The sequence below is a fragment of the Callithrix jacchus genome, chromosome 1 (assembly GCF_049354715.1).
Source record: "Callithrix jacchus isolate 240 chromosome 1, calJac240_pri, whole genome shotgun sequence".
Taxonomy (NCBI): Eukaryota; Metazoa; Chordata; class Mammalia; order Primates; family Cebidae; genus Callithrix; species Callithrix jacchus.
This window is the reverse complement of record NC_133502.1, coordinates 180,668,847-180,690,331: the sequence shown is the minus strand read 5'-3', so window position 1 is coordinate 180,690,331 and position 21,485 is coordinate 180,668,847. Positions and strand designations below refer to the sequence as shown.

The 21,485-nt window shown below is 42.5% G+C and overlaps 1 protein-coding gene across 10 annotated transcripts in view; it reads left to right on the top strand.

Moving 5' to 3' along the window:
- Positions 1-15,247: 15,247 nt before the first annotated feature.
- The window catches only part of MED27 (mediator complex subunit 27), a 218,023-nt gene continuing 211,785 nt past the window's right edge, over positions 15,248-21,485 (top strand). For 9 of the 10 annotated variants that reach the window (XR_013527236.1, XR_013527232.1, XM_017976971.4 and 6 more), the window contains exons 1-2: positions 15,248-15,472; positions 17,364-17,508. Coding sequence is in view for 8 of the 10 variants with exons in the window: in XM_017976971.4 (XP_017832460.1) it covers positions 15,270-15,472; positions 17,364-17,508 (348 nt within the window). In the remaining 2 variants the exon portion in view is untranslated. Of the gene's footprint in view, positions 15,473-17,363; positions 17,509-18,440; positions 18,480-21,485 lie in introns of those variants that run through there. The other variant, XM_078350599.1, reaches the window with a different exon arrangement.

Here is a 21,485-nt window from a genome sequence, read left to right as displayed (position 1 = left end):
CTGATCTGGGTGGGCCTCACTTTGCAAATTTTCCCTCGTTGTGCTCATCACAATTCGGATTAAATCATCAGGGTCCTGATTATTCATTCGTGTCTCTCTACCCACTAGACCATGGGCTCTATGAGGCCTGGGATTATTGGTCTGTTCTTTTTATTCACCACTTTGTCCTATGGATGTTAATAAATATGTGGTGGGTGAATGACTACGTGAATCAAAGGAATTATCCCGGGTAGTCCTCACAGCAACCCGGGGAAGTAGGAACCATTATTCATTTCACAGGTGAGGAACTGAGACACGAATGAGGCCTCGTCACTTCTCTAAGGATGAGTAGATTAGAAGGGGTAGAGCCAGGATTTGAGCCCAGCATTGTTTGGTGGGGCCTTCAGCCCATGAGCTTAGCCACTAAGCTAAAGATTGCCCCTCCAGACTGTCCGCCTCCACCTCCCAGGCTTCAGCCTCTGCTGACTTCTGCCCAGAGACCTGATACTCTGGAAGAAGTAGCATCTTAATTAGGCCACCCTGCAGCTGTTCAGGGAGATGCCTGGTCCCCCACGGAGGCGGAGGTTTCTGTGACAAGTCCCGCACATAGCTGGGCTGGGGGCTAGAAGCGACAGGGTTTGTCAAGTTGCTTTGGGATCCTTGGGAACGGGCAGTGTTCCAGAACCATAGTGTCATCGTCGTTATTATTGTTTTATCTAATCTGTTCTGGAGAACAACCATTTTGAAATTGGGCAAAAATATAGCCTAATATATTTAAACATATATATTTTTATTTTTATATAATTTAAAAATAAACGCATTGATGTACATTTTCCAAGTGCCTGCCTGCTGAATTCCTAATGTAATACAACATGACTCAGAGCTAAATTTAAAGAGAGGAGCACATATGTTTAAAGCAGGCACCAACTTTCAATCTGAGGAGAAACAGAGTCAAAAGTATTTTTTTTTAGCGTGTGAGTGGACTGAGTGCAAAGTGAATTATCTCCAAGCCATCTGGGAAGTCTGGTGTTTTTCAATGCCTTCACAACTCTAATTTTAAGCCGTTATTTGGCCTTTAAATAACAATATCTTTTCTTTCCATCGGAATTTGCACCAGATCCGCATTTATTGCGCTATCGACTCCAAAAAGAGACCTATCTTTGAGAGCAAAAAGAGCAAAAGTTATTGAACGTATTACTCTGCAGATTGGCTCTGGAAAAAAAACAGCAGTCTGATATTTTGCAAATGAAGTTTGACATATTCTGGGATGGCATATTGCACTCACCAAAACAAGCTGATTGTGCCCGGAGGGGAAAGCTTAATTAAAGCCCCCCTCACTGCACACAACTCCAAGAAGAAGATTCCGGTGTACTGTACATGACCTTCAATTTGTTCCACAGGGTTCTTCTTCACACATGACGTTCACAAAGTCACAAACATGGTCTTGATTTTTACCCAGAAGAAACACAGCACAATACGATTATAGAACCTTAGCTCTGAGGGAGTTCTGATCCAACTTACCAACCCTTCAGGGATCTTCTGCCTAGAATCCCAGATGAATGTCCTTTTAATGTCTACTTGAATACTTTGAGTCACGGGGAACTCACTGACTTTCCAACTGTACGAAGTCCTCTGCAATATTAGGCTGAAATCTTTCTCCCTACAGCTTTCCTGCAACTGGTCCTCGTTATTGCCATGAGATATCCTAGAAGGAATCTTGGGCTTACATAAAGGTGAGCTGAAGGTCACCACCATGATCTTTCTCCTGCTCCAAGCTAAGCACACCCAGCTCCTCTAAAGAAGGAACATGAGGACTTGGCAGGATCTCTCCACTAACAAAGATGATAACTCTTTGGGAAACTGGTCCACAGTGGATAGGACAGACAGACAAAGGAGATGTCTTGAGCCTCCGTAAAGCCAGATTTGGCCAATGTATTTTTTTGTTTTTGTTTGAATCCCTAAGCCTTCTCTTCCTTCTACAACGTCTGTGTATGTTCCTCAGAGGTGTGGACTTTGCTGAAAACCAGATTCTGATTAGTAGGGAGGTTCTCAAAAGGAATGGCCTACAGAACACACCAACCAGTCAAGGGATCCCTCAGATGTTCTTCTGCCATGAGAAGAAGACACGCCAATGAGCTTGGGAAACTCAATGTGAGCTGACTCCAAAGAAGAACTTTTGGAATGCACACGCACATCCTTGATGTGTGGCCCAAGCATTCTTTTGCTTTGCAGTAGATGTTCAAGTGAAAGGTCCAATGAGACCCCACCTTTTTCACTTCTCTGATGTCAGCTCCTATCCACCTTCTCCCTTTCCCTTTGTGTTCCAGCCCCTTTGATCTCCTCACTACTCCTCCCCCAAAGACTTTGGGTTTTTTGGCAGGGGAAATGGGACAGGGTCTCACTCTATTGCCCAGGCTGGAGTGCAGTGGTGCTATCACAGTTCACTGCCTTGACCTCCTGGGGTCAGGCAATCGTCCCATATCAGCCTCCCTAGTAGCTGGGACTACAGGTACACACCACCATACCCAGCTAATTTTTTATTTTTTGTTACATGGGCGTCCAGGCTGGTCTTAAACTCCAAAGAAGAGTTTGAACTCTTGAGATGAACTCCAAAGAAGAGTTCAAGCAATCCTCCTGCCTCAGCTTCCCAACATGATGGGATTACAGGCATAAGCCGCCACACCTCGCCTCCCCCAGGACTTTGCACCTGCCATTTTTTCTGTTTGGAATGCCCTTCCCACTGATATATCCTCATAGCTTTCCACTGATATCCTCATAGCTTCCCACTGATATCCTCAGAGCTTCCCACTGATATCCTCAGAGCTGGATCAATTCCTGACTGTGCGCAGGTGACCACTCAGAGATCTCCTTATCTATCAAAATGGCACCTCCATATCACTCTGTCCATCCATCCTGCTTCATTCTCAATGCATCTCACCATTTTCCATCACTAAAATGTCATTCACGAAGCAGGGACTTTATCTCACTATGTATCCTACTGTGTTCTCTCGGCCTAGATTGTGCCTGGCATGGAGTATTCCATTAATCAATGTTTGCTCTATTTCTTATGTTTGCAGATCAGTTTGTGGATTCTCAGAATGTCCTACAGACAGACTTGAGAATGACTGCATTAGCTCTCATGCTATGTCTTTCCTGAGCCATCTGTAACCTTTTAGACAAAATGACTCTCCTTTTTATGTGTTCTCATTAGACCCAGTGGTCACTATTGAGATGGCCTTGATCTCACAGCAGCTCGAATTTTAGTAACTCGTATTCACATCACTCTTGTTAGGGACAATTCCCAGAGGGCAATCACTCACTCAGATGCCAGCAGGTGCTCACGAAACACAAGGTATAAAAAGGAATGATGTCCTCCTCCTCCCTCTGTTCTCTTTAATGGAAAGGTTTTGGAAATATTTAGGTGGAAATATCTTTTTTTCATGATGAAAGCCTTTCATATCTAATAAACTGGGAGTGTTGGTGAGCAGTGAAGTTGAGGTACAGTATGATTCATCTCTCAAATAACTTTTACTCTCTGCTCAATCATGTCCACTCTGTCAGGTGTCATTTAGAACTCATTTTTTTTAAGTCCTCAACAATGAAAAAGATGAATAACCTAATTAAAAATAGACAAAGCATTTTAAAAGACATTTCTCCAAAGAAGATGCACAAATGGCCAATAAGCACAAGTAAAGATACTTGGCATTATCAGTTGTGACAGTTGATATTAAGTGTCAACTTGATTGGATTGAAGGATGCAAAGTATTGTTTCTGGGTGTTTCTGGGTGTTGCCAGAAGAGATTAACATTTGAGTCAGTGGACTGGGAGAGGCAGACCCACCCTCAAACTGGGTAGGCCCCATCCAATCGGCTGCCAGCATGGCTAGAAAAAGCAGGCAAAACAGAATAGAGAACCCAGAAATAAACCCAAAAACATACAGCCAACTGATCTTTGACAAGGCAAACGAAAACATAAAGTGGGGAAAGACACCTGTCCAACAAATGGTGCTGGGATAATTGACAAGCCACATGTGGGAGAATGAAACTGGATCCTCGTCTCTCACTTCATACAAAAATCAACTCAAGATGGATCCAGAACTTAAATCTGACCTGAAACTAAAAATTCTAGAAGATAACATTGGAAAAACCCTTCTAGACATTGGCTTAGGCAAAGACTTCATTACCAAGAACCCAAAAGCAAATGCAACAGGAACAAAGATGAATAGGTGGGACATATTTAAACTAAAGCGCTCCTGCACAGTCAGCAGAGTAAACAGACAACAGAGTAGGAGAAGATCTTCACAATCTATACCTCCAACAAAGGACTGACATCCAGAATCTACAAGGAACTCAAACAAACAAACAAAAAATACCAAACAGTCCCATTAAAAAGTGGCTCAGGACATAAATAGACAATTCTCAAAAGAAGATAAGCAAATGGCCAAGAAGCATATGAAAAAATGCTGAACAACACTAATGATGAGGGAAAACCGCAATACAGTATCACATTCTCCTGCAAGAATGGCCATCATAATAATAAAACGATAGACGTTGGCATAGATGTGGTGAAAAGGGAACACTTCTACCCCGCTGGTGGGAACGTAAACTGGCACAACCACATGGAAAACAGTGTGGAGATTCCTTAAAGAACTAAAAGCAGAACTACCATTTGATCCAGCAATCCCACTACCGGGTATCTGCCCAGAGGACAAGAAGTCATTATATGAAAAAGATACTTGCACACGCATGTTTATAGCAGCACAATTCACAATTGCAAAGATATGGAACCAGCCCAAATGCCCATCAATCAACGAGTGGATAAAGAAATGATGGTAAATATACATATGATGGAACACTACTCAGCCATAAAAAGGAATGACTTAATGGCATTGGCAGCAACCTGGATGGAACTGGAGACTATCATTCTAAGTGAAGTAACTCAGGAATGAAAAACCGAACATCATCTGTTCTCACTGTTAAGTGAGAACTAAGCTCTGAGGGTGCAGATGCGTAAGAATGATACAACGGACTTTGCAGATGTGGGGAAAAGGATGGGAGGGGGGCGAGGGATGAAAACTGCAAACTGGATTCACTTACACTGCTCGGGTGATGAGTTCACCAAAATCTCACAGATCACCACTAAATAACTTACTCATGTAACCAAATACTACCTGTTCCCCAAAACCCTATGGAAATAAAACCTTTTTATAAAAGAAAGCTGGCAGAAGAAGGTGGAATCACTCAGACTTGCTGAGTCTTCTGGCCTTCATCTTTCTCCTGTGCTGGGTGCTTCCTGCCCTCCAACATCAGCCTCAAAGTTCTTCACCTTTTGGGCTCTTGGGCTTACACCAGTGGTTTGCCCGGGGCCCTTGGGCCTTCAGTCACAGAATGAAGGCTTCACTGTCGGCTTCCCTACTTCTAAGGTTTCAGGACTTGGACTGAGCCACTACTGGCTTTCTTGCTCCTCATCTTGCAGATGGCCTATCGTGGGACTTCACCTTGTGATCGTGTGAGTCAATTCTCCTTAATAAACTCCCTTTCATATATACGTATATCCTATTAGTTCTGTCCCTCTAGAGAACCCTGGCTAATACATTAGTCATTAGAGAAATGCAAATCAAAACCACAATGAGATTCCAGTACATACACACAAGGGTAGCTATAATCAAACAGGCAGATGATAAAAAGTGCCTATGACGATGTGGGGAAATTAGAGCCCTCAGATATTGCTGGCGGGAATGTAAAATGGTGCAGCCACTGTGAAAAACAGTTTGGCAGTTTCTCAGAAATGTAAGCAGCATTACCATATGACCCAACAATTCTGCTCCTAGATAAATATCCAAGAGAATTGGAAACATATGTCCACACAATAACTTATACACAAATGTTCATAGCAGCATTATTCATAATAGTCAAAAAATTGGAAAAAACCCAAGTGTCCATCAACTGTTGAATGGAAAAACAAAATGTAGTCTAACTACTTCTTTGTCCACAAAAAGGAATGAAGTTCTGATACATGTTACAATGTGGACAAAACTTTAAAAAACCCATTATTTTAAGTCAAAGAAGCCAGACACAGAAGACCACATATTGTATGATTCCATATATATGAATTTTGCAGAATGGGCAAATCCACAGAGCCCGAAAGTGGTTTCCATAGACTGAGAGGGACAGAAAGTGTTCTGGAATTGGATAATGGCGATGGTTGCTCAACTTTGTGGATATATAAAGTATGTACACTTTAAAAGGGTCAATTTTATGCTATGTAAATTATAGCTCAATGTAGCTGTTATTTTTCTAAAAAAATAGTCTTCACCTTTGAGTAAACAATAGATAAAAGTGATTTACCATAGGTAGCTTTTACATATTCATATCTGTTACGAAAAGTCACACACACAGAAATCAGGCAGTTGAATAGAATCAACTACCATTTTGACAGCCTTCAACTATCTCCTCCCAGTGCAAATAACACAAGGCATCAATGTTTTGGGCAGAGATAAAATCAGAAGTCATTTTATTGTTGATACTATGCAGAGGAAGTAAAGTGATGGTTGGTAGTATCATGTTATCTTCTTCCCTTCCAGCAATGGCCATCACAGTGGACAGTGGGCAGGTTGCATATGGTGCTTAAGAGTCCATGCAGACTGTTTATTTCTACCAGGCAGTCACCATAACCAACAAACTCCTGAGCTGGGCATGGAGGTACATGCCTGTCTCCCAGCTAGTTGGGGGCTGAGTTGGGAGGATTGCTTGTGCCAAGGAGGTCGAGGTTGTAGTGAGCTGTGATCACGCCACTGCACTCCTGGGCAACAGAGGGAGACCTCTTTTCTAACAACAAAATGAAGAATCAACACATTCCCAAAATAACTGCTTAGAATCTGAAAAACTCAAGGCATGCCGAATACCCATATAATGTCCCTCAAAACAAAAATAAAGAATAAAAAGTCTCTAAACTTCTCATTACGGAAACTATCAAACTATCAAGCATAAATAGAGTGAATAGCAGAATAAATTCCAGTTTCAACAATTCTCAGCGGGCGGCCAATCTGGTTTCACCTTCCCCCATCTACCTCTGCTCCTCCATATAACATATAATCTTACCCGTCAATATCTCAGTATATACTTCTGAAAGAGGACTCTTTAAAAACACACACATAGCCGGGCGTGGTAACCCTAGGCATGGGAGGCTGCGAGGCAGGTGGATTGCTTGAGCTTAGAAGTTTGAGACCAGCCTGGGCAACAGGACAAAACCCTGCCTCTACAAAAAATACAAAAATTAACCTGGTGTGGTGGCACATGCCTGTACTCCCAGCTACCTGGGAGGCTGAGGTGGGAGGATCACTTGAGCCTGAGAGACAGAAGTTGCAGTGAGCCATGATGGCAAAATGAGACCCTGTCTTAAAAACAAGAACACACACACATACAAAACATATTTACATTTCCCTTATTATCTTAAAAACTTTTTTAAAAAGTTTATATAATGTCCTTTTTATGATTATCTCTATTCTCCATGGAAACATGAATAGCAATTGCCACTATTTACAAAAGCAGCTATTGTGTGCCAAACAGTTTACTGGGGGCTTTCCACATATTTTCCAATAAAATGCTTGCGTCAGTCATAGAAGTTGGTTATTATCACCCACCCATCCTCCATCTCCCAGCTCAAGGAGTTTGAGTGTCCCAGCCAAGGTTCAAAGATGGGTCACCCAGTCTCTATTTCCCACTCCTGGTTCTCCCATGCCCGTCTTTACTATAGAGCTGAACTGTCCAATAGTGTGGATGCTACCACCTGTGGCACGGTAGTTAAAGACTAGCTAATGCCCAATTTGAGATGTGCTGTAAGATCCACAAAGAATTCAAAGACTTAGTATAAAAAAAGAATGTAACTATCTCATTAGTAATTTTTATATTGATTGAAGATTAAAATGATAATTTTTTGATATATTGGGTTAAATAAAATATATTATCAAAATTAGTTCCTGTGTGTATTAGTCTGTTCTCATGCTGCTAATAAAGACATACTGAAGACTGGGTAATTTATAAAAGGAAGAGGCTAATAGACTTACAGTTCTACTGAGGCTGAGGAGGCCTCACAATCACAGTGGAAGGCGACAGAAGACCAGGGTCATATCTTACATGGCAGCAGGCAAGAGAGCTTGTGCAGGGGAACTCCCATTTATAAAATCATCAGATCTCATGAGACTTATTCACTATCCCGAGAACAGCATGGGAGAGCCCCGCCCCCATGATTCAATTACCTCCCACCAGGTCACTCCCACAACACATGGGAATTATGGAAGTTATAATTCAAGATGAGATTTTGGGTGAGAAGACACAGCCAAACCACATCACCATGTCTCTTTACCTTTCTGAAAAAAATCGTGGTAAAATACCTATAATGTAAAATTGGCTGTCTTGACCAATTTTGTGTGAACAGCTCAGTAGCATTAAGCATATTCACATTATTGTGCCACCCACTGCCTCCCAAGGATGGACAGGTGATACCGGGGAGGTGAAAACCAGGCTTCTGGCTGTCCTCTGCATGATTACTCCCAAACAGGGAAGATGCTTTGCAGCCAAATGGTGACCACAAATCAATTGCAGGGAATGTGTCTACTTTACACATATAGATTTACAAATTAGGATGTCCACGGCTGTATCGTTTAAGGTAGGAAACCTAAGCTATCAGCAATGGGGGATTCAAGAAATTATGCAAAGACTTTGAATGGAATCTTTGATGGTCATTAAAATGATGTTTGGAAGGCTATTTTATGGTAGAAAGGGTATCTAATCTATGTTATGAAAGGTGGAGGTCACAAAATAGCATGATTCTAATTTTGTAAAAGAATGTATATGTGGAAATAATAAAAATGTGGAGAGATAGGGTTATGCATAACTTTTTGTTCTTTTTTTTTTGAGACAGAGTCTCATTCTGTCATCCAGGCTGGAGTGCAGTGACTTGATTTCAGCTCACTGCAACCTCTGCTTCCTGGGCTTAAGTGATTCTCCTGCCTCAGCCTCCCCAGTAGCTGGGTTTACACCACCAGGCCCGGCTATTTTTGTATTTTTAGTAGAGACAAAGTTTTACCATGTTGGCCAGGCTGATCTCGAATTCCTGACTTCAGGTGATCAACCCACCTCGGCCATCCAAAGTGCTGAGATTATAGGCATAAGCCACCATGCCTGGCCCTTTTTTTTTTTTTGAGACAGAATCTCATTCTGTTGCCCAGGCTGGAGTGCAGTGGTGTAATCCTGGCTCACTGCAACCTCTGCTTCCCTGGCTCAAGTGAACCTCCCACCTCAGCCTCTTGAGTAGCTGGGACTAGAGATGGGCACCACCGCATCCGGCTAATTTTTGGATTTTTTCTAGAGACAGGGTTTTACCATGTTGCTCAGGCTGGTCTCAAATGCCTGAACTCAATCGACCCAAAGTGCTGGGATTACAGGTGTGAGCCACCTCATCCAGCCTTAATTTTCTTATATAGGCTTTTTCTATTGTTTCCCAGATTGCAACGTAAGCATGTATTTCCTAATTAGGAAAATATAAAGTGATGCATTAAGAAAAATAAGGCTCCCACTTCAAAGAGAACAGACTATTGCTTTGTCTGGAATCTCCTGTGCCTCCTTTGTTGTCTTATGGAGAGTTGTGAGAGGGAAAGCTAGAGGAATGTTGGGAGGGGTAAGGGGAGCTGAATAGGCGCTTCTGAGACAAAAATCCTAGAGCTGTTGCTGCCCCACTTGCCCCGGCCTTCCCTGGGGCCCTGGGAGGCAGGAATCTGCCCTCTGCTCCCAGGTGCTGAGTGAGAATTCCAGGTTTAGTAGCTTCTGATGCTGGCAGACCATCGACCCTCTTGATTAAAATGCACCATCCACATAACTCAGTAATAGAATTAGAAGGCAATTCCTTCCTCAAATGGGCTGCGGTTGAGGCTGCACAAACAACGTGTGTTTTGTTCCACTTTGGCCTAATGTGTTGGTAAAAGGGTCCATTCCTGAGATGTCTTGTACTTAATTACGTATGAACATGGCAGAGAGTGGAGGCCCCTAACAACATGCCCAGTGGTTGATTAAGTGAGCATCCAAATGGGCAATCAATAATTTACTAAAATATTTAAAATACCTCTTGGCTTCCTGTGATGGGAAGAGTACGGCTCGTATGTGAACCTTTGTTGGCTGTTCTGCAGGTGGAGGTCTCCCCTGCTTTTCTTCTCTCTGCTTCTGAGCTTGCGCACATCTGCCCATTTTCTCCAAAGCTAGACAGTGAACTTGCAAAAAGAGATCTCATCACATGATACCCCTGCTTTAACCATCGATTGCACTTGCCTGCCCTCACCTACAGAGGCAAGCTCAGGATACACGACAGTTATTCCATTTATTTATTAAATGCCATCCAAGGCCTTTCTGGCTTCTTGCGGCAGGCTCTGCCCCTCCATGCTGTATGTGGCTTCTCACTCTGAAGACTTTGCTCTGGCCAGCCCATCCTCCCTTACCTCTACTCTCACTTCACCTGGTCAGCACCTATGTACCTGAGCAGGCATGGTTCAGGCCTCCTTTCTCCGGGAGGATGCTCTGACCATCCTCTCTGGGGACTCCAAAGTTTTTCATGTATGTCTCTTACCTTACACTTGAACCTCACCCTGTTTTGTGTTCTGATCATGTCTGCTACCCCTACCAAACTGTGGGCCGATGCCATGAGAAATCTCGATTTTTTTTTTTTTTTTTTTTTTTGAGTCTCTCTCTGTCACCAGGCTGGAGTGTAGTGATAGGATCTCGCCTTACTGCAACCTCTGCCTCAGGGGTTCGAGCAATTCTCCTGCCTCAAGCCTCCAGAGTAGCTGGGACTACAGTTGCACCACCATGCCCAGCTACTTTTTTTGTATTTTAAGTAGAGACAGGGTTTCACCATGTTGACCACGCTGGTCTTGATCTGTTAACCTCGTGATCTACCCGCCTTGGCCTCCCAAAGCGCTGGGGTTACAGGTGTGAGCCATCGTGCCTGGCCTTTACCTGGATCTTTAGTTAATCCTTTTATTGGGTGGATACTGCCTAATAAATGAATGAATCAGATGCACAGGAGTCCTGGCATGGTGGTTTTGATCAGAGTTGATGGTTAAAGATTCTCTCCCTGTCTTCCTTCTTGAATTAACAAGTTCCTCTGAATCACCTACTCTTGGATTGTTAGCTTCAGAGGGGATTTGCTTTCTTATTCTCTAGCTGCAAGAGCCGAGGTCTGGAAGGGTTAACTCATTTGCCTGAAAGATACCAATGGGGCCACAGGCCCTAGCCTACACAGATTTCCTGACTTCCAGGGTCCTCTTTGTCTCTGGGATCATGTGGGTCAGTGTCCTCACGGTCATCACCGTCAGCATCAGCATTATGTCAAAATCATGATAGGAAGGAAATAAGAGGAAAAGTTCAGAAAGGACTGAGAGAGGATTCTTCATATTTCTTCTCGATTAGTTATAATAAACTTGGTTCTAAGCAATTCAAAAGTGATTGTTGATCTGAACCTTAAACAGGTAAATATGGAAGAACACAAAACCCACTTCAGATATTTTCAGTGATATTTATTGGGCTGTACCATTGACTCCCCAGATGTTTCACAAAATGTTGGGCATGTTCAGTATATACTTGTTGAGTGACTAAAACAAATGCCTACTCTGTCCCCAGAACTGGATGCTGCCTTAAGTTAATCCTCAGAGCAACCTGCAAGGTCTTAAGTGTTATGCCACACTGATTACGACATGTGGCTTAGTTACATTGTGGCTTATCCAAGGCAGATTTGATTTTAAATCTCTCTGGTGACGTCCCAACTATCGAATGCATTGCTCTGCATCTAGAGAACCCTTAATAATTATTAATTAATGAGGGCAACTTCTCAGTCTGAATGCTTAAACCACACGTTCTCTGAATATGATGGGAGTTGCAGCATATTTTAATTAAATACTGACAACTTTAATTCTGATTGCTCGTTCTAATACTCCTGAGCTAATAGCACCAAGCTAATGGCTTGTTCATTTTGGAAGATATTAACAGCGGGGCATTGCCTTTTACCCAAACATAAGATCATAATAATTAAATTCTGATATTGCTCGAAATGAACTCCTTTAAAGTAATTTATATCCCACAAACACACACAGATGCAGGCATGTAAGTGCCAACATTCCCAAGAATTTACAGCCCCTTAGAGAAACTCTGTCCATTCCTTTCCAAAATGAAAAGTTTTCTGTTGACGTGATGAAAGACTCCTTACTAGGTTCAGGGGAAATGTATATTTCCACTGATCAATTTCTGAGTTTCCCAGAAGAGGGGAGCCACAGAGAAATCCTGAAAACTAATGGTTGTGGGAGCGAAGTCTATTTGTACTTTATTGCACCAATCAGAGTCTAAACCACTGAATCAGAGAGTGAGACAAAGAAAAATCTTATTGTATGTGTGGGGGAGTGGGGATCGGGCAGGAGACTGAGCATGAGGGAGAGATGGGAACTGCACATACAAAGAGATGGAATAATTTGAAGGGAGGATCCAAGAAAGCAAATGTAACATATTGCATGGATTAATGCCTTCCACCAACTTATACTGAGTGCTTATTGAGTCCCAGGTATTGGAGACCTAATGGCATTTGTGCTAGGGTATGATCCTTAATGAGAGGTTCATGTTTGGGGTTGGGTGGTGGTGTTATGAACCCCCTGAAATTGTACGTAAAATCTCATGTTTGTGGGCACATGTGGGTGAGGTTAGAAATAGATTGGTCCCTTTTTTTTTCCTGAGGACAAAGTATACAGCATGAGTCACATTTTCTAATCCTTTGGGGACTCCCAAAAGGTAAGCAACCAAGATAATAGAATTTGACTCCTCTACTCTTTCCCCAGAAAGAATGAACAAACCAAAGTCAAAACCAAAACAACACAATGAACAAAGATGTTTTTCTTTAGTTTTACTTCCTGTACTTTTGTATAGTCAAAAAGCATTTTCTACCAAAACCTTAGAAAAAGCCTCACCCTTACATTTCAAAGGCAATAAAAAGGCTACCAAGGTCAGGTGCGGTGGCTCATGAACATAATCCGAGCGCTTTGGGAGGCAGAGGCAGGCAGATCACCTGAGGTTGGGAGTTCGAGATAAGCCTGGCTAACATGGTGAAATCCCTACTAAAAATACAAAACTACTAAAAATACAAAAACTAGCTGGGCATGGTGGCATGTCCCTGTAATCCCAACTACTCAGGAGGCTGAGCAGGAGAATTGCTTGAACCCAGGAGGTGGAGGTTGCAGTGAGCTGAGATCGTGCCACTGTACTCCACCCTGGGCAACAGAGCAAGACTTATTAAAAAAAAAAAGCTGCCAAATGTAGTGAATTATAGAATACAATTCATTGACAAGCTATTAGCAATGAGGTCATGTCATTAGAGACAATTTGAACTAATAATCCCATTGCTAATCCTTGCTTGAGTCTACGTAAATAATTCTCAGTGGGACGAGAAGCATAAGTCACAGGCATCTTCTCCAGCTATGCCTTTCTCAGTGTTTATTATACACCAAGCATTATTTCAAAAGCTTTACCTGGAAGGTGTAATGAAACCTCACAGCTATTTTCTGAAGATAGGTATTATTACCAGCCCTATTTTACAGACAAGAAAACAGGTTCAGGGTGGTTCAATAACTTGTTTAAGTTCCACAGCTAGAAGTTTCCTGTTATCTTCATCCCTTCCCTTAAGAAGTTATAAATGGGCTGGGCGCAGTGGTTCACGATTGTAATCCCAGCACTTTGGGAGGCTGAGGTGGGTGGATCCTGAGGTTAGGAGATCCAGGCCATCCTGGCTAACCCGGTGAAACACTGTTTTTATATGTCCAGTTCTGTGGCATTAAGTACAATCACATTATTGTATAGTCATCACCACCATCCAGCCACAAAATCGTTCTAAGTCTGTAGTTTTTAAAGTCCTTTGCAATATTAGGCTGAAATCTTCCTCCCTACAGCTTTCCTGCAACTGGTTCTTGTTATTGACGCCAGTTAACCAAGGAGGGCTCTTGTCTTGGGTTGACATGAAGGTGAGTTGAAGGTCACACTCCTCATCTACTTCCTGCTCTCCTCTTTGCTGCTCCAAGCTATGGAACCCCAGCTCCTCTAAGGAAGAAATATGAGGGCTTGAGCAGGTTCCCTTTGGTAAAAAGATAATAAACTTTCAGAAACCTGTCTATAGCCAACAGGACAAAGAGACACTGAATTTTTCCATAAAACCAGATTTGGCCAGTATTTTGTTGGCTTTGTTTAAATCCCAAACCTTGTCTTTATTCCACAACCTCTATGCTATGTATGTTCTTTTCAGAGGTGTGTGCTTCACTGTAAACCAGTCACCATTCTACTTTCTGTATCTAACATTTTGACTCCTCTAAGTACTTCATATAAGTGGAGTCGAACAGAATTTTGCCTTTTTTGTGACTGGCTTATTTCACTTACCATAATGTCTTCAAGTTTTCTCCATGTAGCATATGTCAGAATTTTCTTGCTTAAGGCTGAAGAATAATCCAATGTATGCCAATATCACACTTTATAAAGTCTATTCATACATTTATGGACACTTGGCTTGCCCGCACTTTTTGGCTATTTCATGAATAATGCTGTTATGAAATGTGTAGAAATACTGAGTCCCTGCTTTCACTTCTTTTGGGTATATGCCCAGAAGTGGAATTGCTGGGTAATTATTTTCCTCTTCTTAATTAATCAGCATCTTGGGGGACGATGCTTTGAGACTACCTAAAAAACCTTTTATTTTTCTGACACTTTCACCCACTAGTTTTAGTATCCATCAATTTCTATCGGAATCAATTATTCTAATGGTTGCCAAATGGCAATTTTCTGAATCCATTCTCTTTCTGCATTTATGAGTTGGGATTCTACTGTAGGAAATAAACTTCCCTTCTCCCCCTTTATTTATGAATATGGACTCATTTTATTCAATGGGCTACGTTCTTTTCCATTTTACACTATTGCTCTCAGCAATTCTTTTCCCTACGATTCCCCAGAGTGCAAGTTTGGAGAAATGAGGGAACTTTCTGTGTTTCTTTGTCACCATTAAGCAAACGGAGAGTGCAACCTGACTTCCCCAAGTAGAGAAAAATCACTTTCCTGCCTACGCATTTGTTTAGTTCAAGAGGAAATCCTTTTTCGAAAGTGCCAGCTGGGCAGCCCCGCGCGAACTACATTTCCCAGAGGTCTTTGGATTACGTCATCAGCGAGCGCGGCTTTTTGCAGGCGAAGCCGGCTTTGGAGAGCTGCTGTGGCGGCGGCAACATGGCGGACGTGATAAATGTCAGTGTGAATCTGGAGGCCTTTTCTCAGGCCATCAGTGCCATCCAGGCGCTGCGCTCCAGCGTGAGCAGGGTGTTCGACTGCCTGAAGGATGGGATGCGGAACAAGGAGACGCTGGAGGGCCGGGAGAAGGCCTTCATTGCGCACTTCCAGGACAACTTACATTCGGTCAACCGGGACCTCAAGTAGGTACCGGCTTAAGGGGCCGGGGTCGGGGACCGGCCCCTCTCCGACCCTGCCCCTACGTCGCTCGAGTCTTCCCAGGCAGGGACTGTTCTCCATTTCGCTTCATCCCCGTTCTTTCTCTTCGTCCTCTCCAAACCTCTGCCTGCCCCTCAGGGACACCTTACCACCATCTCTCTTTCTCGTCTCGCTTCTGCTGGCCTCCTGGTCCTGTCTGTCTCCCGCCATCGTCTACCTCTTCTGTGGTGGTTCCATTCCTGACGAGGAGGCATGCTCTTCCCATGAACTTCCACTTCTCTGCGCTTGGCAGGTTTCTCACCTGTAGGCCCTCTGTGCCCCATCACGTCTGATAAGAATGACAGTCCAGACTAGGACGTGATCAGTCGGCTCCAAACCCAAGTGCACCCAATCTTATTAGCCCCAATTCCCCGGCCCTGAACTTGGGCTTCATCAATTCCACCACCACCCACCCCCAACCACCTGATCAGTTTCCTCACTCTCGTTAAGGATTCAACTTTTCCTCCTCTTTCTTACAAAGCACCTTCTTCACTTATACTTTATAAGTGTTGTAAGAATTAAATGAGAGGATATTTGTCAGGGTCCTGGCACATAGTAGGCACTTCTTGATTGCTAAGGTCCTGAACTTGCCTTCCCTTTTATAAAAGAGTCAGTCCCTCCCAGGAAGGTTAGAATTTCAGGATTTTTGCCTTTCACTTCTCAGAATTGACCTGAGAAGGGGAAAGCATTTGGTGAGCTAGTCATCCTTTGATTTCTGGACTGGTTGGATTTTTGTTTTTTCAACTTGGTTTCCTTAGTAACCAGATGGAAAGAGGAGGTAGGATGGAGGAGGAGGAGGAGGAGGTGGCCAAATGATGGGTGCCTTTATGTTTTCCCCCTATGTCGTTGCCATAAATCACACACCCCTCCTCAACTCCCACATCCACTTGCTGTTCTCTGGCACAGCGCCGAGCACTAGTTAATACTTTCCCTGCTTCAGGGGATGCACTGGTTCTTCCTCCCTAGCTTCTATTTTTTTCCCATTTTTTCTCTGAGTTTCTTCCCTTTGTGATGTTCAGGATATTATACCCTGCACCATTTTAAATAGAAACTTTAAGAGTGCTGACATTATCCTTTTGCCTTCTTAAATCTTTGTACAGTAGTGCCAAGAAGAAGAAGGTGGCTGGTGATTCCAAAATGAATGTGGCATGAGAAGCTGTTCCTAGAGAGTCTTTTGTTGGCAGTTTGGGACTGGCCCCTCAGAACAGACTCCTGGAATGTGCTCTTGTTGGCTTGCTTTCCCAAGCTTCTCCAGGGTTTTCCTGCTAGACTGAAGAGTGTTTGTTTGACACAGCCCCCTCGGTGATGTCTTCCCATTCCATTTGTTTATTTTATCTCTTCTTTGTTTTGTTAAGTTTTACCATCTGTGAAGCATCATGTGCAAATCTTTCCCTATGTGAATGATAAATAATCATCATTTATTCAGGTACTTGCTATTCTGCCAAGTGTAATGATCTGCACGTGGGTCTGGAAACTCTTAGTGAGAGGCAATGTTAGCCCACATTTCAAAATTCCAGAAAGTCTCCTCCCCACTGCAGAGATGAATTTGAGTTGTTACATTCTGATTGTGGGAGTCTTTTTGATTCTAGTCCCCTTACCTTTTTTTTCTCCTTTGGAATGGCACCAGGGAACTCCGTTTTAAAGTCAGATAAACCCTCATTTAGGGTCTTTCTGTTGTTGTTGTTGTTCTAAATGTTTTTTAACCTTTCAAAAAGTATTTCTTCTTAAGGGATTTCTGATGGATGGTTTGAAGAACAGTCTTTGATCCTGGGGGCTGGCTTCACTCTGGAGTGTAAATGGGCTTAGGTTTATTTGCCTTATCTCTTTGATTTTCAGTGAGCTGGAACGTCTGAGCAATCTGGTAGGCAAGCCATCTGAGAACCATCCTCTTCATAACAGTGGGCTGTTAAGCCTGGATCCTGTGCAGGACAAAACTCCTCTCTATAGTCAACTCCTTCAAGCATATAAATGGTCAAATAAGGTAAGGGAGATGTAATAAATGGAGCGATTATATAGAAAGCCAAGTTTTCTTATATTCTATAAATGCAGAAAGCAAGAGTAAATTTTTAATTCTTTCTATGTTTTTGATTCAGCATGGGGTTATAGAGTTGGAAGTTTCAGAATTTTTCTGTAAACTCTTTTGTAGTCCTTTGAAATCTTTAGGGGCTCATGATGCTCAGGTAATGACATATTAAAAATTCTAACTCAGGTGTGTTTAACCTGGAGACTGAGTATAGAGCGCAACGCTAATGAGCCCCTTAAAATGATATGCACTATGTTGTGGTATGTGCCTGTATGTCTGGAGAAGCTTTCGTCAAGTTCACAGAGGAATCTGTGGCCCCTAGGAGGTGTCTAAATGTGTAGCTGCTAACATTACTTTATTGTATTGTCTGTTCCTCTGTCACAGATGGATAGGCATCACTAGAATACCGTTTGTTAGATGACTCTCTAATTACTTTAGATGCCACCTGAGGGAGATTGTTCTTAACATGCTCTGCAGAGTTTTATATTCATGGTTTCTTTCAGCAGGCAGGCCTGTGGCAGAGACCCTAGGACGGCTGCAAAAGGAAAAACTAAACTGTCGTTGAAAAATAACAGAAACAGTTAGACTCATGAATCTGAAAACAGTTCATTTGTTTACTAACAAGTTCCTTTTGTTTGGGTGCTGTATGTTGTGGCATGCATGTGTGTATGGTTTTTTTTATGTTGATAGGGAACTAGAATACATACATACACACACACACACACACACACACACACACTTTAGGAATGATTTTGGAAGCTTTTTTAAAATTATACTGTGCTGCCTCTTTGAATAATTTTTGTTAGAATCATTGGTCGTTTAACTGGATGCAGGGTTGTGCCATTTCCAGTAATTCATTGTCATTTTCCTCTTTTCTTTTTTTTTTTGAGATGAAGTCTTGCTCTGTCACCTAAGCTAGAGTGCACTGGCGCGATCTCAGCTCACTGCAACCTCCCTCTCCTTGGTTCAAGCGATTCTCCTGCCTCAGCCTCCTGAGTAGCTGGGATAACAGGTGCATGCCACTGCACCCGGCTAATTTTTGTATTTTTAATAGAGACAGGGTTTCACCATCTTGGCCAAGCTGGTCTCGAACTCCTGACCTCATGATCCACCCGCCACGACCTCCCAAAGTGCTGGGATTACAGGCGTGAACCATCATGCCCGCTCCTTTTCCTCTTTTCCCCTTAGGTCTTAGATAAGAGATAATAAACCTTGAGAATTTTTCTGGTGCGCAGAATTTTTTTTCTTTGAATTTCTCTGTGAGGGTGTTTTAGTATTCTTTGGTTTGCAGTGGAATACTGGGAGCTGCATTGCATTTGGGATTCAGTAAGGAGATTTATCATGGGGTACTAAAGAAAGAACTTGAACCTTGAATGCCTACATTTAGCTTATAAGGCCTTTCCCCAAAACTCTGGGCTGCCAGTGACAGAAACCCAGCTGGGTCTAGTTTTAGCCAAAACAAACAAACTAACAAAACAGCAGGGAGGCCTTCATCACTTCAAGGAACTAAAATGTTCAGAGAGTTACTTGTCTGAGGCTGAGCTCAGGAGGATCAGGGTGCTTGGGTGGTGTGGCAGGAACATCACTCTCCTGCCCTCTCTAGGCCTGCTTGCCTTTCTTGGCCTGATGCTCTTCAAGTGGCAAAAAACATTGCTCAGCAGTTGTGGGTATACGTAGTTCTTATACCTGGTGACCTCCTAGTGTCCATGTCAGGCCCTGAGAAAGGATTCTGACCCAAACTTGACAGGTGCCCTCTGAGATGATTCATTGCATCCATGGGTGGGATCCTTAGCTCAGAACACCTGAAACACAGGGAATGGGGCTCCTTGGAGTTGGGAGAGAGGGCGTTCCCAGAAGGAATGGATGCAGGGCAGATGAAGAAATCACAGATGTCTGTTGCAGTTTTTTAGGGCAGACGTGGGACTGTTCCAGCTCTACACAGATAGGTGTTTGGAAGAGGAAGCCATGTTGATGTATCCCATGGGTAAAGTTCTCGAAATAGGCTACAGTGACAAGGACTGTTCAGTGGTGGGAAGATTCAGGCCAATCTCAAAACCATGAGTGACTGAGACACTTTGCGGACGTGACTAGTCTTATATTGAAGTGATGACTCTGAATTTTTGAATGAAGGTGGTTTAATCACTGAATTGTTCCACTATTAGAAGTTCCTACTTCAACCCCCCGCTTGCCCCACAGTGGAAAATAGGTTGTATTAACGAAAAGAAATTATGTATGTGGAACTTCTTGCGCTGGAAATGCTACAGGTTAAAAATATCCATATGCGTTTATCACAGATTATAAATCTCATATGAGCGATATGAGGAGATGTTGAGGGTGTAGCCATGTCCTTGGCCTGCCGAGGTTAAGGTCTTATAAAGGAACTATGTTCTTTCACCAGCACAGGAGAACAGTTAAGAGATTCAGCCACTATTTTAGAGATGAATTAATTGAGCCCAGTGGACCGACCTTGTTTACAGCTCCCAGCTGTGACCAGAATTTCGGTTTCCTGACTTAGTTCAGTGTTGTTTCCTCTAAATTTTGATGTTTTAGTCCAGTTTTGCTTAAGGCTTTCAACTGTAGAAAACATTTTTTCCCCGTTTACCTATATCCTGGAAACAATTCACATTATATTTTGTTCATGAGTCTGTGTGCGTTTTCCTAATTTTTAGTGATTTATCAAAGGGTGGAGATGACAAATGCATGGTACCTGGATTCTTAACCTATTGTTCTTTCTAGGGCAGACATCACTAATCAACCATTGCATTCTTTCTTGCTGAGGCTATGTGTCTGTTGGCTTAGAATCCTTGCAACTCTCTGTTCTGACGCTAGGCAGCCACTGCCAATTATTCAGAGGAGAGTGGCAAGGAAAACATGTTTTTTATTTCTGTTATGGCAGATAATGTCCTATGTGACTATTACTTATCTATACCTTACATTTTTCTAGAAGGGATTTAGATTATAAGAATACACAAACCCCAAAAGAAAAGAGGGAGAACAGGGATGAGGATGCCTATATACATTTCTTTAATAAACATAAGAAGTAGCCTCAAGAAATAAGCCAGTACTCTAATTTCCAGCTGGAAACATGGAAGGAGCAAACAATTAATTAAATGTGTTTATCTTGCCTCTCATACAAATGAAAAGAGCTTTTAAATTGCTAAAGCTTTCATCATTCATCATTTTACCCTCAAAGAGTTTAAACCAGTAAGTACATTAATATGTTAAGCAAAGTTTGGGATAACTTGCCAATGTCAGCTCTACGCACTATTGGCTAGGAACTGAAGGCCATATGAGAAAGGCTTTGATACCAACCCATGATGAGATGAACTTTCTGTTTTATGTGCTGTTGGCCATAGAGAAGTCTCCTTCATGCCTGATGACTAATTATTTTCTTTAGGGGATTTTGTAATTTTTTGTTAAGTCAGTTGGAATATTAATTACATGGTACTTGGCATAATTGTTAGAATAACACATTTAAAAATTAATCTCATCTAATGGAATGATGTCAAATTGCTGTGAGCAGCACTTTTCCCGAGCTGAATTGGGGGAAGAATTTAGCTTTTAACTATTATGCACCTAGAGATAATTGTTCTGAGAAGGATGACAAGTTCTCTTGACTCGGGCAAAAAATAATTGGCATCAACGCTGTCCTTGCTATAAAATAGTCAGTGTAGACTTGATAGCGCTTATTATGTTCAGAGATGCTGAGCGTTCACCTGAACTTATTCTGAAGGTCCCTTTCTGAAGGTTTCTGGCATCCTGTCACCAGGCTTTTATTTCTGGCTTTGATTTTTTTCATTTGTTTTTAGCAGAAGGCTACTTGTATATTTGTCTGGAAAAGCAGACTAAGACGTCCGCCTTTCCCTAGCGACATCTGAAGCTGCAAGGACCCTAGAAGCGTCACTTTTTACTGGGCTTGGGAAGTGGGCCCAGAG